This window comes from Felis catus, chromosome D1 (genome assembly GCF_018350175.1).
Source record: "Felis catus isolate Fca126 chromosome D1, F.catus_Fca126_mat1.0, whole genome shotgun sequence".
Lineage (NCBI taxonomy): Eukaryota > Metazoa > Chordata > Mammalia > Carnivora > Felidae > Felis > Felis catus.
The window spans coordinates 47079040-47098119 of NC_058377.1; the positions used below are offsets into that span (position 1 = coordinate 47079040).

The 19080-nt window shown below is 41.3% G+C and overlaps 2 protein-coding genes across 19 annotated transcripts in view; both read left to right on the forward strand.

The window, feature by feature from the left end:
- SYTL2 (synaptotagmin like 2) overlaps window positions 1-7017 on the forward strand; it is a 155449-nt gene extending 148432 nt beyond the window's left edge. For 11 of the 18 annotated variants that reach the window (XM_045038658.1, XM_019811685.3, XM_019811683.3 and 8 more), the window contains 3 exons: window positions 165-264; window positions 1378-1583; window positions 2386-7017. In XM_045038658.1, the coding sequence (XP_044894593.1) occupies window positions 165-264; window positions 1378-1583; window positions 2386-2531 (452 nt within the window). In that variant the 3' untranslated portion in view covers window positions 2532-7017. The remainder of the gene's footprint in view (window positions 1-164; window positions 265-1377; window positions 1584-2385) is intronic. The other 7 variants (XM_045038665.1, XM_045038669.1, XM_045038666.1 and 4 more) reach the window with 1 other exon arrangement.
- A 295-nt stretch (window positions 7018-7312) lies between these two features.
- Window positions 7313-9170, forward strand: CCDC89 (coiled-coil domain containing 89). Its single transcript, XM_045038671.1, has 2 exons — window positions 7313-7323; window positions 7846-9170. The coding sequence occupies exon 2, from the start codon at window positions 7871-7873 to the stop codon at window positions 8981-8983; it is 1113 nt and encodes a 370-aa protein (XP_044894606.1). The 5' UTR covers window positions 7313-7323; window positions 7846-7870; the 3' UTR covers window positions 8984-9170.
- The last annotated feature ends 9910 nt before the right edge of the window (window positions 9171-19080 follow it).

Below are 19080 nucleotides of genomic sequence, written 5' to 3' on the forward strand. Positions count from 1 at the left end.
GCCAGACTAGGGAAGATTTAGTTAAGAATGTATAAATTTAGCCAATTAGGATCATATCATCAAGCTCTAGCTAGCATCACTGTTCCAGACTGCATCTTTGGATGCAGTATTGCCAAGAGAGGAATGGCAGTGAAATTTTCTTTTCTGCCCTTTTTCAATTATAGGTAAAAAGCTTCCTACAACTGGAGAAGTGCACATCTGGGTGAAGGAATGTCTCGATCTACCTCTGCTAAGGGGCAACCATCTAAATTCTTTTGTTAAATGGTAACAGCATTGATAACTCTGCCTCTCTCATCTCTACCATAGCCCAGCCTTTGCTGGTTGGTTTCAAGTCTCCATACCTGTGATGCTGAAACTCATCATTCATGGTTTGAATGAAATAACTTAGGACAGTGGCAACACATTCTGGAAGGACCTGTGACATGAACCCCTAATTTGAGTTTTTAAGTGGCAAACTTTTTTCTCTGTTATACATATAAATGCCTGGCATCAAGTCAGCAGTGTCTAAACAGCTATTAGTGTGCTCTCTTAGCCCCCCTGACTGATTTTATCTATACCTATTCTTTCAGAAGACCAGTTGTAGCTGTTTAAGTTTATATGACATTATTTGTGACTTTCTCTATATATATTATTCATAGATGTCAGCTGGTAAGATTTTTCAGCTCAGGGCAGTCTCTCATTCTGAGACAACTTTCAGACCTTCTTGTATTTATAAGAGGTATGGTAGGTTAAAAACAGAAAAGAGATAATCAGGACTAGATCATATTTCCAAATTATAAAGGAATCCTCAAGCAATTGCTACCATGTTAGCACTTACTAATTGAAAGCACTGAACTAAGTTGTTTGCTTCATATGTAATTATAACATTAACCTTATGAATTAGGTATCACCATTCTCATTTTAAAGATGAAGCAAGTGAGAGATTAAGTGACTTTTCCTACAATACACAACCAATAAATGGCAGAGTCAGGATTCAAAGCAAGTCTGGTCCACTGTAATGAAGAGTAATGAAGAGTACCTCCAGCAGGATGCTGCCACCACTGCCACCACCACCATGACCACCCCCACCATGACCACTACCACCATCCCCATAATATTCTCCAACACCACCACAACTACCATCACCACCATGACCACCCCCACCATGACCACCACAACCACCATCACCATCCCCATCCCCATCATCATCGCCATCACCACCATGACCACCACCATCATCCCCACCACCACCATCACCATTGCCACCACCACTGCCTCTCTACACTCTTTTTTTCTTCTATATCCTTCTGCCAGTCTTCACTAGCTGTGTTGAAGTACACTTAAGGTGTAAATGTTCACCATCTTAGTAAAATGCTTTCACAATGATTTCTTTTGTAGTATCATCCTTCCAGATACAAGTAGGAAAAGTCGCCAAAAGACAAGAGCTGTAGGGAAAACCACCAACCCTGTCTTCAACCACACCATGGTGTATGATGGTTTCAGGCCTGAAGATCTGACAGAAGCCTGTGTAGAGCTTACTGTCTGGGACCATTACAAATTAACCAACCAATTTTTGGGAGGTCTTCGGATTGGCTTTGGAACAGGTAATGTCTGTTACGTTTTTAATTCTCTATGAGCCAAGTGCTTCTGGAGACAGTAGAGGTTTGTCTGCTTGTTGCTTTGCTTCTTCCATATGAAAACAGATATTCTATTTCTGTTAAGTGTAATGAAATGAATGAATGAAGGAATGTCAGGCTGTATGCCAAGGGCTCTAGATATGAAGATTAACAGGATGTAGTGTCTGTCCACACAGAGCTTAAGTTAGAGTATGTGGGGGGATACAGAAAATCCTTCATCACTCACTACTCTTCCCTGAAAAACATTTATATCCTTTTATGACTAAAAGGATGCTTTAAATAATGATAACAATTAACATTTGTGGAGCAGTAGTCACTGTACTGAGTGCTTTGATTATATTATTTCATTTAATCCTCACAGGAATTCTATGAGTCGTTACTATGTTATCTCCAGAGGAACTGATGTTCTAAGAAATGAAGTAACAGAGCTAATAAGCATCAGACCCAAGATTCAAAGTCGAGTCTCTTAGACACAAAACCCCAAACCACACTTCCTTAGAGATTATCTAGTATCACCTCCATCCCAGTGCCAGGCCTCTTCCCTACTACCCCACTATGTCCCTGACAGATTGTCAGCTAGCTCAAGTGACTAAACAGCTCTTTCTTCGATTAAGCCCCAGATTTGCCCTCCTGGTGATATTAAAATGCTTCCTAGCTGTCTTCCACTGGTGATTATAATGAGGGAATGACCTTGCTCGCCGCCTCCAAAGAACAATTCCTTTCTAAATGCAAAGCTTCCTTTCTCTGCCCCCCCCCCCCCCAAAACCAGGTAAAAGCTATGGCACTGAAGTGGATTGGATGGACTCTACTTCAGAGGAAGTTGCTCTCTGGGAAAAGATGGTGAATTCCCCCAACACTTGGATTGAAGCAACCCTGCCTCTCAGAATGCTGTTAATTGCCAAGATTTCAAAATGAACTCAACATCGACTGGCTCCTCCACTAAAAACCACTAAACAGGTGGAATCTGATCTTGAAAATCTGGCTGTGTGGACAGAGTTCTCACCTGCTACGTATTTCCACTAACAGATGCCACACAGCATGTTCAAGTCAACCTGCATGTGCTTCTTTGGTTACAAGGCCCAAGAGATTTAAATAATAATAAACAGTCTAACTTATTTGTGCCCTCAACATTAAGGAAGATATTTGAGAAAGCTAGCAAAATCAAATGGTACTGAGGCTTCAGGGAAAACGCTTTCAAAAAATATTAAATATGGGGTGATGTTAACGAGCAACATTTTCTAGTTTGCTGTTGTGTGTTTCACACCACAATTTTGTGCGACAGTTCGGAGGGCCTGCTTCTCGGTGGTTGAAAACCCTTGCAGGAACTGAAAATGTATAGTTTTTTGTAAAAGAGGGACAGAAAAACACTCCTATAAGAAGTAGGGAGGGGGGGAAATATCAGTGATGATAAAGAATTTGACCATAAGAAAACTATATACTCTATAATCTCTATTATGATATGGAATTCCGTGTTAGGGACTTGAGACTGAATTTATTGCATGTATTTCTTTCTGCCTTTGAAACTGCTTTCTACCCGGCCCCCAATGTCAAAGTCTCAGATGTGCTTTGGTGCCACCTCCTGGCTCATAGGTGGAATTCAGTTTTTGGCTTAATTTTCTCCCAAGCTCTCAACCCTGTATTTTGTCATAGACTATGTGAAAAAACCAAAAACCTTGCATATATAAGATTCTGGTTTTCCTGTAACTCTACTATATGAAATTAGCATGAGAGTGGCCACAGGCATGTTTTGCAACAAAGTTTTAATTAGAATGTAAATTGTTAAACTTTGCTTCCTATGTATAATTTTCATACAGTATTTTGTAAAAACCCTTAGAAGAAATTATGATATGATTTAATTGTGTTGTCAAGTTAAATAGACTTCTTATTTTAAATGAGATACTTCATGTTAGAAGTCCTAAAATCTTAAATTCGCAGCAAGGCTAAAGAATTGGTAAGCTAATATTTCTGGAGTCTTTACTGTAACTCTGGACATCATTTCCTCCGAGTGAGATGCTTTGACCACGTTGTTGAAAGTGGAAGTTTTTCTTTTAAAGAAGTAGTTGAAAAGCATTGAAGATATGTTAATATTTATTTTTGAAAAGTTTTCCACAGAGACATTTTTTGGGTCATTTTAGGATATAAAGCATGACTGCTCCTTAGGACCCAACTTGCTTGCCTTTCTCAAAACAAGCACTGTAGGTTAGGCGGGGTCTGGATGGTCAGGAGTGTGAAACCTTACCACAGGTGTCTAGGAAACATCACTGAAAATGACTAGTGTGCTTGTCTCCTCTGAACAGATGTTAGAACCTCTGTCCACTTGAAACACGTGAGAAACTTCTGCCCAGTAAGAGCGGCTAACTTAGAACCCCCTTCCCGTGGTCTCTCAAGGTCTTTTAGGGAGATGTGTAGTCTAGCTCTATTTCCTGATCCTGCTCTGACCACAAGGAGAGGCACTAGCCGAGTGGAGGCGCAGCTCCCAGGTCGAAAGTACAGATCCTGTTCCAGCTCCTGCCGCTTCATGGGGCCAGCTCTTTCTCAGCCCTTCTTTCACCTGCTCAGCCACCTCCCAGCAGCCAGCCAGCTCTGAAACACTGTGATTGGTTCTAGTGTCTCCCTATCTAGGACTGGGACTGCCTGCCTCCTCCTATTCTCAGATCCCTGACCTGCAAAACACCAGAGTGGTCAGTAGAAGCACCTTTGGTATCCAAATGATCTGGGTTTGAATTCTGGCTCTACCACTCGGGGTGACATGGGGTAACTTGTTCAACCTCTCTGTGCCTTCGTTTCTTTGTTCCCTGCAAACTATAAAATGTATATACTAATGCCTACCTTTCAAGAATATTGTTAGAATTAAATGGGAGAAGATGTACAAGTGCCTAGTACTGTGCAGGTTATATAGAAGAACTCTGGAGATAGTATATTCAAAAAAAAGAGACATTAAAAGACTTACAGGCAAGTGGAGGGGACTCATTGGTCACCACTAGGGAGAGCATCAGCCCAGTTTTAGGCTTTGAACTTCTGGGGAGGAAATATATTGGATAATTTCAGGATCAAAGGTAGGTGGGGGAAAAAATGGTAGAGCAAGGAAAACAACCATGGCAGAGAGGAGCCCAGAGTCATTATTACTAAATGGAAGTTCTCTCAGAAAAGAGATGGTATCTAATTTATTAATGTATACTTAGCCTCTAGCGCCACACTATGCCTAGTAGCTGTTTGTTGAGTAAATAGGTAAATGAATATTGATTAGGGTCTTGTGAGATTCTCAGACTTGACAAGTTATCTATGGACTTAGTTTTTTAAAATAATTTTAACATAGAAATGTAACCAATTTTTAATGTGGAAAATCTACTTAATCAACAAATGTCACCAAGCATTCACTATGTGCAAGGGGCATAGAAAGGTGGAGGGGGGTAGGGGAAGCATCCATAAGCTTATCCCTCAAGAAACAACTGCTATTAACACTGAGTATTTTTCTGTCGTGTTTTCTTTTCTTAGGAAATATATTCTGTGAATTCACTTTACTACATCAGACAACCATATGTGGTAATCAGCAAATACATTCAATATATCTGTGACCCTTTTTTTTATATGAAGACGACTGTTCTAATTTTCTAGTCGCTTGTCTCAATTTTGTAAGTTCCATTTCAGTGTATGAGCTTGAAATTTAAGGAAAAGAAGAGAAACGAGGCGGAAATACAAATAAGTTTAGTTCACTTTTTTTAATATTTATTTTTGAGAGAGACAGAGCACATGTGAGCACCAAGTGTGGGAGGGGCCCAGAGAGAGGGACAGAAGATCTGAAGCAGGCTCCGCACTTAGAGCAGTGAGCCTGATGTGGGGCTCAAACTCATGAGCCGTGAGATCATGAGCTGAGCCGAAGTCAGACACTCAACTGACTAAGTCACCCAGGAGCCCCTAATTCATATTTGTGAAGTCTTTGGAATCCACTTTCATAAAACCTCAATATCCTACAATTTAAGTAGTTATTAAAATTTCAGTTCAGGAAATTTCCTAGTCTTCCAACATTGCTTTCCCTTTACAGACATGAGACCCTGATCTCTGAGACCAAAGATCAGATTATTTCTCATCTGTTTTCCTTCTGGTGAAATCTGAAGCATTTGAAAATCCATCCAACATCCACAGTGACACTCAGGCTTTTTCCTGATCATCATGACTTGAGAGATGAAGTCCGAACACCAGAAACAGTGGTCATAGCAATAGTCACTAGGATCATTCTGAATTTTAAGATTTTTATCTTTCTTTTTTCACTTATATTTCTAGCATAAAATTTTCCATGCCATTAAATTACTTACAAGCATGATAATGTTTAATAGCTGCATAATATCCTAAGAAAATATAATTTCTTAACATTTTCTCTTTTTTGGACATTGAGGTTTCCAACTTTTAGTTGTTCTAAACCACACTGCAGTGAAAAACTTTATCTTTTGGATTATTTCCTAAGCAAAATGCTCCCCCGAAAGGGCAGTCATTAGTTTAAAAAGCATAAAATTGTTTTTAGTCCTCAATATGTGCCGTCAACTGATTTTCACCAATAGTGTGGGAGTACCTACTTCACTATACCCTCACCAGTCCTGGGGAGTCTTAAAATAGGGGGAAAATTGTGACTAAATTGATGGATGAAATGGTATCTAACTTTAACTTATTGGATCACTGAGGGGGTTCAATCCTTGCCCATTTTTCCCCCTTCATCTGTGAATTTGTTTCTCTTTTTAGATGTTAATGCTTTATTTATTTGTTCAGGCTCTATAAAAATATAAATTTATCATCTGTCATCTTTATGGTGGATACTTTTCCTGGTTTTTGAAATTTGCCTTCAACATCTATTCACCACACATTTATCTAAGCCTCCCCAAGGTGCCAGGCACTTGTCAAGTATCAGTGATGGAACAGTCACAGCCCCTGCCCTTAATGATCTCAGGGCTTAATAGGGGGAGGCAGGCAGGTGAGCCATGAGTGCAATAAGGCTTTCACAGTTTCCATTAGAATTGTCAACAGTCTCCAGTGGATGCACCAAAAGAGGTGAGCAGTCAATTCTACATGTGGAGGCCAGGAAAGGCTTCACAGAGGAGATGATTCTCAACTGAGTATTGATGCTCAATAAGTGAGTAGAGTAACAAAGGACAAGGTGGGAAAAGGCATTCCAGGCAGAGAGAACACGCACAAACAAGGCCAGAGAGCTGGTTGGTTAGGGGAACATCAGTAGTTGGGATGGACTAGGAAGTAAAATGTCAAGCAGGTCCTAAGGAACAAGGGGCTGGAGAGACCTCAGAGCTCACAATTTAAAAAGTTATAAGTAACTTGAGATGTTCGGCAAAGTCACATTAAGCTTTTCCTTACTCCTCTTTTACATAATGAATAAACTAAGACAGTCCTTTCTGCAGGTTTTATTCTTCTTTTAAGGTTTTATTCTTACCTGTGTTTCCTTTGTTTCCATTTTGAACACTTTAATTTACTTGTTATATTTAACTGTTTAATCTGGAATTGACTTTGGTATATGATAGGAAGCCTCATCTGGATCTTTCTTTGTTTTAATGTTCAGCACATCTGTATTGTTCATTAAGCTTCTTTCTATAACCTTATTTTGCCATTGAGTAGAAACAGGGAAAGCTGAATATCTAATAAGATGTATTCCCAGCCGGGGACAATAGGAAGGGAAACTAAAGAAATTTCACTGGGGTTTGCTCTTGTACTGAGCTGTGTTAAACATCATAGGTTCAACTCACAGCCACTCAGGATCCTGGCTCCCAGAGCACCACTGCTACTTTGTATTTATAGATGACACATTTCTAAGGAGCAAACGTGTTTCCACAGAGAGTAATTTATTCTCATGACAAGTGAAGGGGGGGAGATGGAGGAAAAATATGTCACAGGCAGCTTGATTTATTTACTCCTCCCAGAAATTAGGTGGAGTCGCGTTTGTTTGTTTTGCACCCTGATGCTGGCTGAAAACCCAGTGGGCCTGGCATCTCTTCTCCGTACAGTATAGGCCAGATGCTAGGCTGGGAGCAGAGAGCTGTGATTTGTTAGAAAGGCAAGCACAGATTGGTTCTCCAGTCCCTCAGATCTCCCTGTTCCTTCACGGCATTCTGAAGACCTGTCCACCAATCACGGGGCTGCTTACTGGAAAAAGCAACTGCTGGAGAGCGCTGGGAGTCCCTAGCAACACTCCGAGGCTTTTGAATCTGAGGGCGAACGGCTGTGTAGTCAGCCGATAGTGGAGGAGAGCAGCACCTATGCCTCAGGAAGAAAAGGCTGTCAGGATGGACCCTCCACATACTGAAGAACCCTTCGATAAGAAAGACAAAAAAACAGAAAAGCAGGAAGAGGAGATGGAGTTTAAGGAGCTGGGCGGTCTGAGGGAGGCCTTGGCGAATCTCCGGGGACTGTCCGAGGAGGAGAAGAGTGAGAAGGCCATGCTTTGCTCCCGCATCCAAGAGCAGTCCCAGCTCATCTGCATCCTGAAGCGGAGGTCAGATGAGGCCCTGGAGCGCTGCCAGATCCTGGAGCTGCTCAACACAGAGCTGGAGGAGAAGAGGATGCTGGAGGCTGAGAAGCTGAAGGCCATGAGCGAGCATGCCCAGAAGCTGGAGGAACGCTTTATGACCCTGGCAGCCAACCACGAGTTGATGATCCGCTTCAAGGACGAACACAAGAGTCAGAACGTCAAGCTCAGGGAGGAGAATGAGAAACTGAGGCTGGAGAATGACAGCCTCTTCAGCCAGGCTCTGAAGGACCAGGAGGCCAAAGTGCGCCAGCTCACCGCCCGGAGCGAGGCCCTCTCCAAGGAGCTGGAGACCCTGAAACAGAGGTGCACTCGGGATGCCCGCCAGGCACAAGCCAGAGAGAAAGAGCTGCTGGAGCTGCAGAGCCGGCAGGCCTGTGCCCACGCCAAGGAGACAGAGCAGCTGCACAGCCAGCTGCAGAGCCTCCAGCAGCAGCACCAGCAGATCGCGGAGCAGATGGCCGCGGCGGAGCAGGCTCACGGCAGCCTGAAGCAGGAGCTGCAGGCCAGACTGCAGACGGTCACTCGCGAGAAAGATGAGCTGCTGCAGCTGTCCATGGAAAGGGGCAGGGCGCTTCAGAGCAAGCAAGCGGAGATCCGCCAGCTTGAGGAGAAGCTGGAGACAGCAGATGTGGCCAGGAGGCATGCGCTACAGAGGTTTGAACAGGAGGCCGTGGCCGTGGACAGTAACTTGAGAGTACGAGAACTTCAGCGCAGGATCGATGGGATCCAGAAGGCCTATGATGAACTCAGGCTGCAGTCTGAAGCCTTCAAAAAGCACAGCCTGGGCCTTTTAAGCAAGGAGAGAGAACTCAACGCCAAACTCCGCCATCTCTTCCCATAGGAAGCTTCTGTTTCCTCTTTCCTCTAGTTTAGAATTGAAATATTTGTGCCTTAGCGTTATGTGTATTATACTTTTAAGCACAATAGGAAGAAGAAAAGCTGCTTTACTATGATCTTGTGGTTATTACTATTGTAACGCTAACACTGATTTTCAGTCCTACCACCTAGAATACACAAGATTTACCTGACTTCTTTCTGTGCCTTTGAAATCCTCCAAAGTTTGCTATCATTATCTCTACCTTCCTCATAACCTATTCATTCTCAACTTCAGATATCTTCGTATATCCTAAGATTTTAAATTAGCAGCTCCTATGGGCTTAAGGGAATCTAAAATGCAATGAGATGTACTATGGTGAAAGTAATTTAGTATAGTTCCCCCTTGGAGATAGGTAGGCTTGTAGTCTCCCATAGTTTAAATTATAAACTGTAACAGTTAATAGCATGATAATGGCATAGAGAGCTCGCAGAAAAAAGTGTCATATTTTGCAACTGGCCAAACAGTTGTTTGCTTCATCTGCTTCACAGCAGTATCCTTTTGATTTTATTTTACTTGCACTAGTTTGGAAAACAAAGATTGAAATCAGTAAGTTCTTTACCAAAGCAGGCAAACTTTATTACAGTCATTCTATATGAGCAATAAGATTCAAATAAGTGAAATCAACCAGTTTGTATTTTTCCTGCAAGCTGAGATCACATTCCATTTTCTTGGGGTTTTCCCTTAATGAAAACAGGATATAGAGGTACAAGGTTGCAAATATCAGTAGTTTCATTTAATATTACATAATGTGCTAACAGACAAAAGGCCCCAATTTAGGTAACATTCAGAGCAGACTGGGTACGATACATAAAGCAATGCAAAGTGATTGTTTTGTTTCTATTAGCATATTTCCTTGCAATTAACTTTTTCCTTTAAAAGAAAAATCTAGGGGCACTTGGGTAGCTCGGTTGAGTGTCTTACTCGTGATTTCAGCTCAGGTCATGGTCTCCTGGTCTTGGGATCAAGCCCTGCATTGGGCTCCATGCTAGGTGTGAAGCCTGTTTAGGCTTCTCTCTCTCCCTCTCCCTCTCCCCCTCCCCAGCTCTCTCTCGCGCTCTCTCTCAAAAACAAACAAACAAACATCTAAACAAAATATATATATGTATACTTAACAGCATGTTTTAGGAATACCTAAATATGTAGATGCATACAAACATAATAGTTATTATATATATTTATAGAAAATTCTTAAAGAGGTAGTTATAAAAATATACTTAGTGCTTACTTATATCCCTGTTTTTAGTTGATATAGAAACATTATTATGAATACCCCTCAAAATAGATTGGAATATGTCGACCTCAAAGGGCCGTGGACCTGGGAGGGGGCAGAGGAACTGAGAAAAAGAGAGGACAGTATAGCAAGGCACAGGAGACCCCAAGCCAACAGCCCAAGGCACTGAGGTTTATTGTAGATCTTCTTATATACTTTTTCAGGAAAAACGGATCAGCAATGATTAACAACAGAAGCTTAGCAAAGCATGTCAACAATGTACATCTGATTCAGCTATCATACGTATTTGCGTACTTGAGAATGAGAGCAGACTTGCAGATACGTATGTTCCAATAAAAATCTTTACCATAGAAGCAAAGACAAAGAAGGGAGTGAATGCACTGTGCTATATACATCTGGCTTTCTTTAAGCAAAACATCCCTATCTGCGTACTAAAGAACAGACCACATTTTCCAAGGGCAATTCATTCAAGTCCTTTCAGGTTATTTTTAACCTTATGATCTCCAGTTTTCTCAGAGATCTTGGACCCTGAATGAATATGGGCCTATGGTCATTATGGTGTTCTGTTTCCCATAGTAATATAGTATTTTTCTTACCTCACAGGGGCCAAGAGTCCCAAGAGTTACCTAATAATTTGGATTTATTAAAAAGTATTACTTGCTATCTTAAAAAAATTATTTTTTGAGAGAGAGCATGCGAGCAGGAGAGGGACAGAGAGAGAGGGAGAGAGAGAATCACAAACAGGCTCCACACTGTCAGTTCAGAGCCTGATGCGGTGTTCAGATCCCACAAACCATGAGATCATGACCTGAGGCATGACCTGAGAATTAGATGCTTAACTAACTGAGCCATCCAGACGCCCCTTGGAATCTTTTTAATAAGCAATTTTCCAGTGTTACTTTACCTCAGGCAGTTTTTTAAACCTATTTTCTCATAGTCCTACTAAGATTGTGATATTAAATACAAATTCCAAGAAACCACACTGATGGCCTGAAAGGACTATTTACTTCTTACATATTACCAAGGATCAGAATATAGGAGCTAGTTCAATCATGGTTGTCCCTGTTCAGCTCATACTATTTGTCATTGTGCTGAAGCACTTTGGATGGCTGGCTTTATTTAATCCATAGGGCCTTTTGAGAAGGTAATTATGTTTATTTCTATTTCAAAAAAGAAAAAACTGGGATTCAGTAATTTTCTCAAGGCGACTTGGTCCCTGTGGAAGCTGGGATTTTGATGACATACCCCATTGAACCCCATTGAACAATTTCTTGACTGTCCACTGAGTGCCAAATTCAGAGGTTAGGCACTTAGAATAAGCATGAAGAAATATCTTTTCTGCCTTGGCAGAGCTCTCACACAGTCTAGTCTAGGCACATAAAGCAATTATATACACAAAACAAAGTAGTTATATATAGTGTGATGTGTTTTCATAGGGAGTGTTATGAGATCACAGTGGGTAAAACACACACACACACACACACACACACACACACACACAAACACATACACACAGAGTAGCTAACTCTGCCTGGGGTTAAAGGTCAGGAAGGTAGAGAGGATTAATTGGCAGGGATAACCAACACAAGAATTGACATGTAAGCTGGTTCTTAAATAAGTAGTAGAATTTCATCTATGGAGAAAAAGATTTGAGACAGCATGTAGAAAACCACAGAGGTTTTTAAAAAATGTGCAGGATATTTGGGGACATCATAAATAGTTGGGAAGAGGTTCAGAGAAGCATGTCTATGGATAAAACTGGAAGAGTAGGTTGTGGACAGAATACTGGGAGCCTAGAAAGCCAGGTAGACCCCTTATATTGGGGGGGGGGAGAAAAGGGAGGAGGGGGCAAGCCTAGAAACATAGCCACAGAAGAGCCTTCCTCTTCCCAGCCAGGTTTGGGGGGTTGTGGTTTGCAAGGGGCCTGGTGCGCATGTGCACCAGCACCCCTTCCTTTCTCTCACCAACACCCCCAATGTCTTTCAGTGAGTCCAAGGTCAGTCCACTTGGCTCAGCAGACTCTGGGGTGGTGGTGTAGCTCACCCAAAGTTTTATGCCCAATGCTTGTGGAGAAGGCAGCTTCTGTGCAGAGGCAAGGTGGGTCTTGAAAACGAGGGAATCCTGGTGCCCCCATACTGAAGTGTGGTCTGTTGGAGGACTTAGCAGAGGGGACTCCTTTTGTGGTAGGGAAGGGTGTGTCTGGAAGAGTGCAGGGGTGGGTAAGGTAGGGGGACAGGGGCGTGTGTCCCCTAAAACATGGGCACAAAAGAAGGGCCTCAGGTGCCAGGGTCTGAGGACATTACTTTTCAAAGTCATGCTAAGGCATTTGTATTAGGTTGTATGATATGAAATCGACACTTTGTGAGTCATCAATTATTAGATATTGACCGGTGACGTTAACTTTAATACCCTTTTGAAAGATATTAAAAGGATAGTGGGTAATGAGAAGAGAAAGTCAAAGATGGATGCCTTGGAAAACTGATGGAAGAGCCTGATGTGGAAACCAAAGGTAAAAGAAATGTGGAAAAAATTAAAATTCCTTACAACTTACAGCCTATTGACAAGTACTTGGGATAGGCAGAGTGAGCTTCCTGGAGGAACTGAACTGCCTCAATCTTAATACTTGGCTAAGGGCAAAAGGCAACCTTAGTTTGACATTATAGCCTGACCTCCAGGATCCTGCATATTTTCTGTATAAAAATCCCTTTGGAAACTTCCTTTATCGCTACACCACCACCACCAACCCTTTCCCCAAAGATATATGTTAGCAATCCTCCTCCAAACATATGGCTCATTGATACACATCTGAAGGGTCTCATGATTAAGATTTTACTAGACAGTAGTAAATGACCTTATCCTAACAGCAGCTAGCCCCCTCAAGGTCCTGGAAACCTTGGCTTGCAAATTCCTTAGAGACTTACACTATCCTAACCCTCTCCCTACTTAAGAGTATATAGTCAGTCACTCCTCACAATCCCAGTGTAGCTCTTTCTGACTACAAGTCCTGTCCCTGTGCTTTACTAAACCACCTTTTTTTGCACCGAAGATGTCTCAAGAATTCTTTCTTGACCATTCACTCCCGAACCCCAACATTTCACATCGATATGGAGCCCACAGTACAGAATAGGAAAGAGGAATGTGAACTTATCATGTATCAAGTGGTTTTCATTTCAGCCACATACCAACTCATTCACTATTTTACAGATGAAAAAAGTGCGACTCAGGGAGGGTGACTTTCCCGAAGCCAAAGAGTTTTGCTGCGGGGGAGGGGGGGGCGGCGCTGGAGCAGGAGAGAGGTTTGAACATAAGCCCCATCTGGCAGGGCCAGCTTCATGGCGTGTCACTTGTATGGACTTCCACACTTGGTTTAACGCTCTGCTGTTCCTGCCTTGAGATGCTTGATCACTGTGTGACAAGGGGCTCCGCATTCTCCTTTTGTGCTGGGCTCTTCAAATTATGTAGCTGGGCTTGTTTTCTCGCTCAAAACCCCATGTTTTCTCCCACTATACAAACTACCTTCTAACCAGCCACAGAAAAGCATTGTTTTTTCCCCTCTGTGCTCCACACCACTTTGCATTCCACTCTCTCAGTGCTTATCTTGTGTGTAATCTGTGACCCACAGCCAGATCCGGGGATGAGCAACCAGTTTAGTCATTGTGGTATGCTGATCTAGAAAATGATGCTTATCACTGGAACAAATTAAAAAAGTGAAGTGGCCACCTCCAAACTATGCCCATGAGGGGAAATTTTAAAAAACAAAATAGCTCAACTCCTTTCCAAGGCAGACCTACATCTCTAGTAAACTTTTCTGCAACATCCACAAGCAGTAACCCTAAAATGAAAGCAGAATAGAAATTCTAAAACCAAATAATGTATGAGTGATGCCCATCGATAGTGTGATCTTTTGTGTTACCTATATTAAAAGCCCCTCAGTGTGCCTTTAAGAACTTGTCTAGTTAAAAACCAAACCAAACAAACATAAAAGAGAACTAGAAAAGGAGACAGATTACAGAAAAGGTGAACTGACTGGGCTGATATTTTCACAAATACAGACTCTACTTCAATTAGTGAACATTAATTCAGGTTAATTTGTTTCCAGTAAAGTATTAATAGAAGCTCTGTTTCTTCCTGGGGCACCAGGGTGGCTTAGTCAAGTGTCCCACTTCAGCTCAGGTCATGATCTCACAGCCCATGAGTTCAAGCCCCGTGTCAGACTCTCCGCTGACAGCTTGGAACCTGGAGCCTGCTTCGGATTCCGTGTCTCCCCCTGCCTTTGCCCCTCCCTTGCTCATGCTCTGTCTCCCTCTGTCTCTCAATAATAATAAACGTTAAAAAAAATATTTTTTTAAAATCTGTTTCTTCCCAGCTCCACTATATTAAACAGTTATTTAAAGAACGGTGTTTGAAGGAGTACCTGCCCAGGTGCTTGCTGTTCTATCCAGCCCTTGTTGACCCAGATACCTATGGATGGAGGGCAATGGGTGTTGGATAGGCCATCAACAATGCCTGCTGTACCACATCTACTTAGATTGACAGAGCCTTATCTGCAGGGAGTCTCTTTTTATCTTGGCCTCCTAAAAAAAAGTTGGAATTTAGGGGAAATGGCCAAGAATAGGCTTTTCTAATCATTTGTCCATCTTCCTAAGGACAAGCTGGATGTTATTTTCCAAAGGCTAAAAACATCTAATTAAATTTAAAGGCCTAGGGCTGTACAGATGAATCTCCCTACCTGATGTTGTTCTCTCCAAACCTTTTGTTTATCTCACTTGAAAAAACTTTCAAATTTTTTCTGTCCAAATTTTCCCTTGGACAGATCTCCCTGGTCATTCGTTACTTACTCAACTGACCACAGCAGCCCCCTACCTCAATCACACTCCTCATTTCTACAAAGGGATTAGTCTTAGCTATTTGCCAGACTGTGCCTATTTAATGCTCTAATCCACTCTTATTTGTACTAGTCTAAAATAATCTTCCCTTTCATGTTTGAGATTGTTCATTATAGCAGTGTTTGTAAGAGCAAAAGATTGGAAACAGCCTACATACCATAAATAAGGCACTGGTTAGACTGTGGGCCCTTCATTTTTTTGGAATACATTGCAAGTGTAAAAAAGGGGGGGGGAGAAAAATTAAGCTCTTTATGTACTGATATGAAAATATCAGGTTACATGTAGGGAAAAAACAAACAGGGTGCAGAATACTATCTGTAGTATACTCTCTTCTGTAGAAACAGGGAGGTGAAGAGGGGAGTAAAAATGCAAACGTATTTACTCCCATCTGCTTAAATAAATATTGGAAATCAGAAATACTAATAAAAAATGGTTATTAGTGGTATGGAGGGTTGTGGGGACCAGAATCGTTGGGGATAGGACTGAGAAGGAAACTCCATGTACACTATTTTATATCATTGGAATTTTAAACCATCTGAGTGTATTACCTATTCAAAAAGGCAGTAAAATTAAAACAAAGCATCTTGCACATAACTGTTTAACTTCTTAGTAAGCTCTATTTCTGTGTAGGTGACTCAAAAGCCTGCAGATTTTTCTTTCTCCAAGAATTAAGTAGACAAGACATATTTTATATAGAGCCAAATATGGCCTGACAGATCTAGGTCAGGCCATTCGGCTGAAAGCTGCTGCTTTCACAAATGTTCAACAACATACGGCTAATGACAATTTCTTTTTCTATTCTGAGTGCCTCCTAAAGCTTACTATTTCTCTCCTGAATTTAAAGATTTGAATGTATTAACTTTTCTCATGGATTTTCATATGTCTGTGTGAGACGTGAATTTTTTTTGAGAGCAAGCCTGAGAGCAAGTGGGGGAGGGGCAGAGAGCGAGGGAGAAAGAGAATCCCAAGCAGGCTCTCATCTGCTAGCTCGATCCCACAAACCGCGAGATCATGACCTAAGCCCAAATCAAGAGTTGGATGCTTAGCCGACTGAGCCATTCAGGAGCCCTGAGATATGAATTTTACATTTTAGAAAGCCTATTTTCTCATATTCAATTTTTTAGGCTTTGGATGTTGGTGTTGGTTTTGCCCTAACAGACAAACAAAAGATGGTAGAGGTAGAGCAGGCCAAGCCGTTCTGACCTTTCCAGTTGAGTAAGTTATTCATCTAATGCACCCTATTAATTTAAAAAATATTTGAGAGCCTTTTGTTGGCCAGGTACTGTGCTAAGTACAGAGACACAATGTGAGCAAGACAGGGACCTTATCCTCACAGAATTTGCCTCCTAGTGGGTGAGAAAAATGCTCTAGGATAGGATGACATTGGAATGCACAGCAGAGCTTTGCAACATAATACCGAGGGGGTTAGGGACAGGTTTTCCTAGAAGTGGCATTTAAACTAAAGCCTGTTCAATGTGTAAGAATTGCCCAAGAGAAGAGAAGAGGAAAACATGAGAGTCCAGTAGCTTGGCAGCCTTCATAATACCTCATATTCCTGGTAAGAAACTGCCTTTCCCAGTAGCTACACCATCCAGGGCTGCAGAATAAGCAGTCATAGTAGGTTCTAGTAAGAGACCCTGTGGCCAGATTAACCCCATTACTCACATCCGTGTTTACCTCCGTCACTGTCAGAGGTCTGAGCCTTGATAATCTGGCTCAGTCCTCCCCCCACAACCATCCCCACTCAAATCCTTCTACTAGGTCCTTTGGAAACCTAGATCTATGATCAGCAAAATACCAAGGTATTAGTGCAGTGAGTGAAGTACCAAGGTATTAGTGCAGTGCGAGTGCACTGGCATCAGACTGCCTGGATTCAAGTGCAGTCACTTACTGGGGGACCTCAGATTAGGTCTTAGCTGGATGCAGAGGAAACCAGAGAGCTAAAACTTCCAGTGTGTGAGAGATATGAAGAGAAGATGGCATGAACTTCACATTGGTGTAATCATATAGAGAAAAGAATTATCCAAATCTAGAAAACTGCTTCTTAAATGAAAATCCTTAATAGACAATATTCCAAGGAGAAATTGAACCACACCAAAATCTTAGTACATTTCATTTATTAGTTTTATGGCTGGTTGTAATATTGGTGTTATTCTAAAACTATTATATTTTAAAACTATTTTTAACTATATCACATATATATGACATATGTGTATATGTTTTGTGTATGAGACAGAGAATGAGAGAGACACTAAAGGAAAGATAATTATGTTAGTGTGGGGACAAAGTTAGGGACAAGACTTTCAATGTATAAACTAAGATATTAAAAAGTAAAGTAAAGCAGTTAATGTTAAATTCAAATAGAAAATATCAGTCTAAATCTATGACAGTTTTTCTTTAAAAAACATACACATGTTCTTCGGGTGCCTGGATGGCTCAGTCAGTTAAGCGTCTGAATTTGGCTTAGGTCATGATCCTGTGGTTTGTGGGTTCGAGCCCCGCATCTGGTTCTGTGCTGACAGATCAGAACCTGGAGCCTGCTTTGGATTTTGTGTCTCCCTCTCTCTCTGCCCCTCCCCTGCTTGCGTTCTCTCTCTCTCTCTCTCTCTCACAAAAAAAAAAAAAAAAAAAAAAAAAAAAGACAACATATGCCCTAGCTCTGTCAACTGAGAAGCCTAAATTCAATGACAATCTGGTAGTAATGAATATCCCTCAGGCCCAATCTGTGGCCTCCAAAAACTATTTTCCACTAAAATGCAGAAGGAATTGTTGGAGAAATGGCTAATTCCAGAACTAGAGTTGGAAATGTATACAATGAACTTGAGGCAGTTAGTTGTGTCAGAAAGCAAATAAAGTGTCGAAGACTAACACAGCTCTTTTTAAAAAGACAGGAGAGCCAGGCTGGAGAGGTTCCCAGTGGCTAAAGATGAGCAATTTGAGAACAAAAATAACTGCAATTGAGTGAAACACACTGAACATATTAAAATCTATGAGTTCATTATGATACACCAAAAAAGACAATAACAATAATGAAAACAACAACAAAACTCAGTGGTCACTAACTGAAAAGTGGCTATTAAAAGGAATTAATTGGTCGTTTATCCTGCTTTTCCAATTTTCTGTATTTCAGGGTAAAAAAAATGGCCCATATGTGACAAACTAACATAATTGAGAATTAAATTAAATTAAATTAAATTAAATTAATTGAGAACTAAAGGAATAAGAGAATTTTAAAAATCATTATTTTATAACTCCTAGTGAAATAATTTTTTCAAACACTGATCATCACTAGATGAAACTATTAGGAGAAAGGTTAATGGAGAATTTTACAATGGAACAGGAATGAGAGTGTCACCATTTGAAAACATCCATCCATCTTAGCATCACTAAAAACAGGAAAGCTAAACATTGTGTGCTTCCCATATGATGCATTATGAAGAGTAGCGTCTTCTAGGAAGTATTCTGGCCATAAATGTTGAACCTTAAATGAACTAAGCCCTGAAAACCAATTTCCCACTTGCAGGATGTATGGGTCTAATGGGAAAAGTAAAATGGCACCACAAGAAAGCAGACGAATCTAGAATATTCACTTGCAGTCAGAAATGCTTTCTTGGGAGGAGGACAAAGGAACGGAAATACAGTGAGCACACTAGGAATTGCACGTAATCCCTGCAAATACACAGTGCTTGTAAAGAAATCCTACAGTGCCTAAACACTGCCAGTCCGGAGTCTTCAGTTTACACTCAGCCGTAAGATCCTTTCATGGTCTTACTACTCTTTACAGATTGTACTTTGCTGGTAAATAGGCAAACTAGATTAAAATGAGCATTCTGGCCTCTGTAGCACTGTTATCCTTCTGCTGTATCCGCTCAGCAATACCCCAACCCTGACTCACCTGCATTCCCTGCCACCTCTGCTCCAATCCTCCTCTATAGAAAATCCAA

Coding starts and splice junctions, on each gene's coding strand:
- CCDC89 (XM_045038671.1), top strand. CDS start 7,871: ATGCCTCAGGAAGAAAAGGCTGTCAGGATGGACCCTCCACATACTGAA.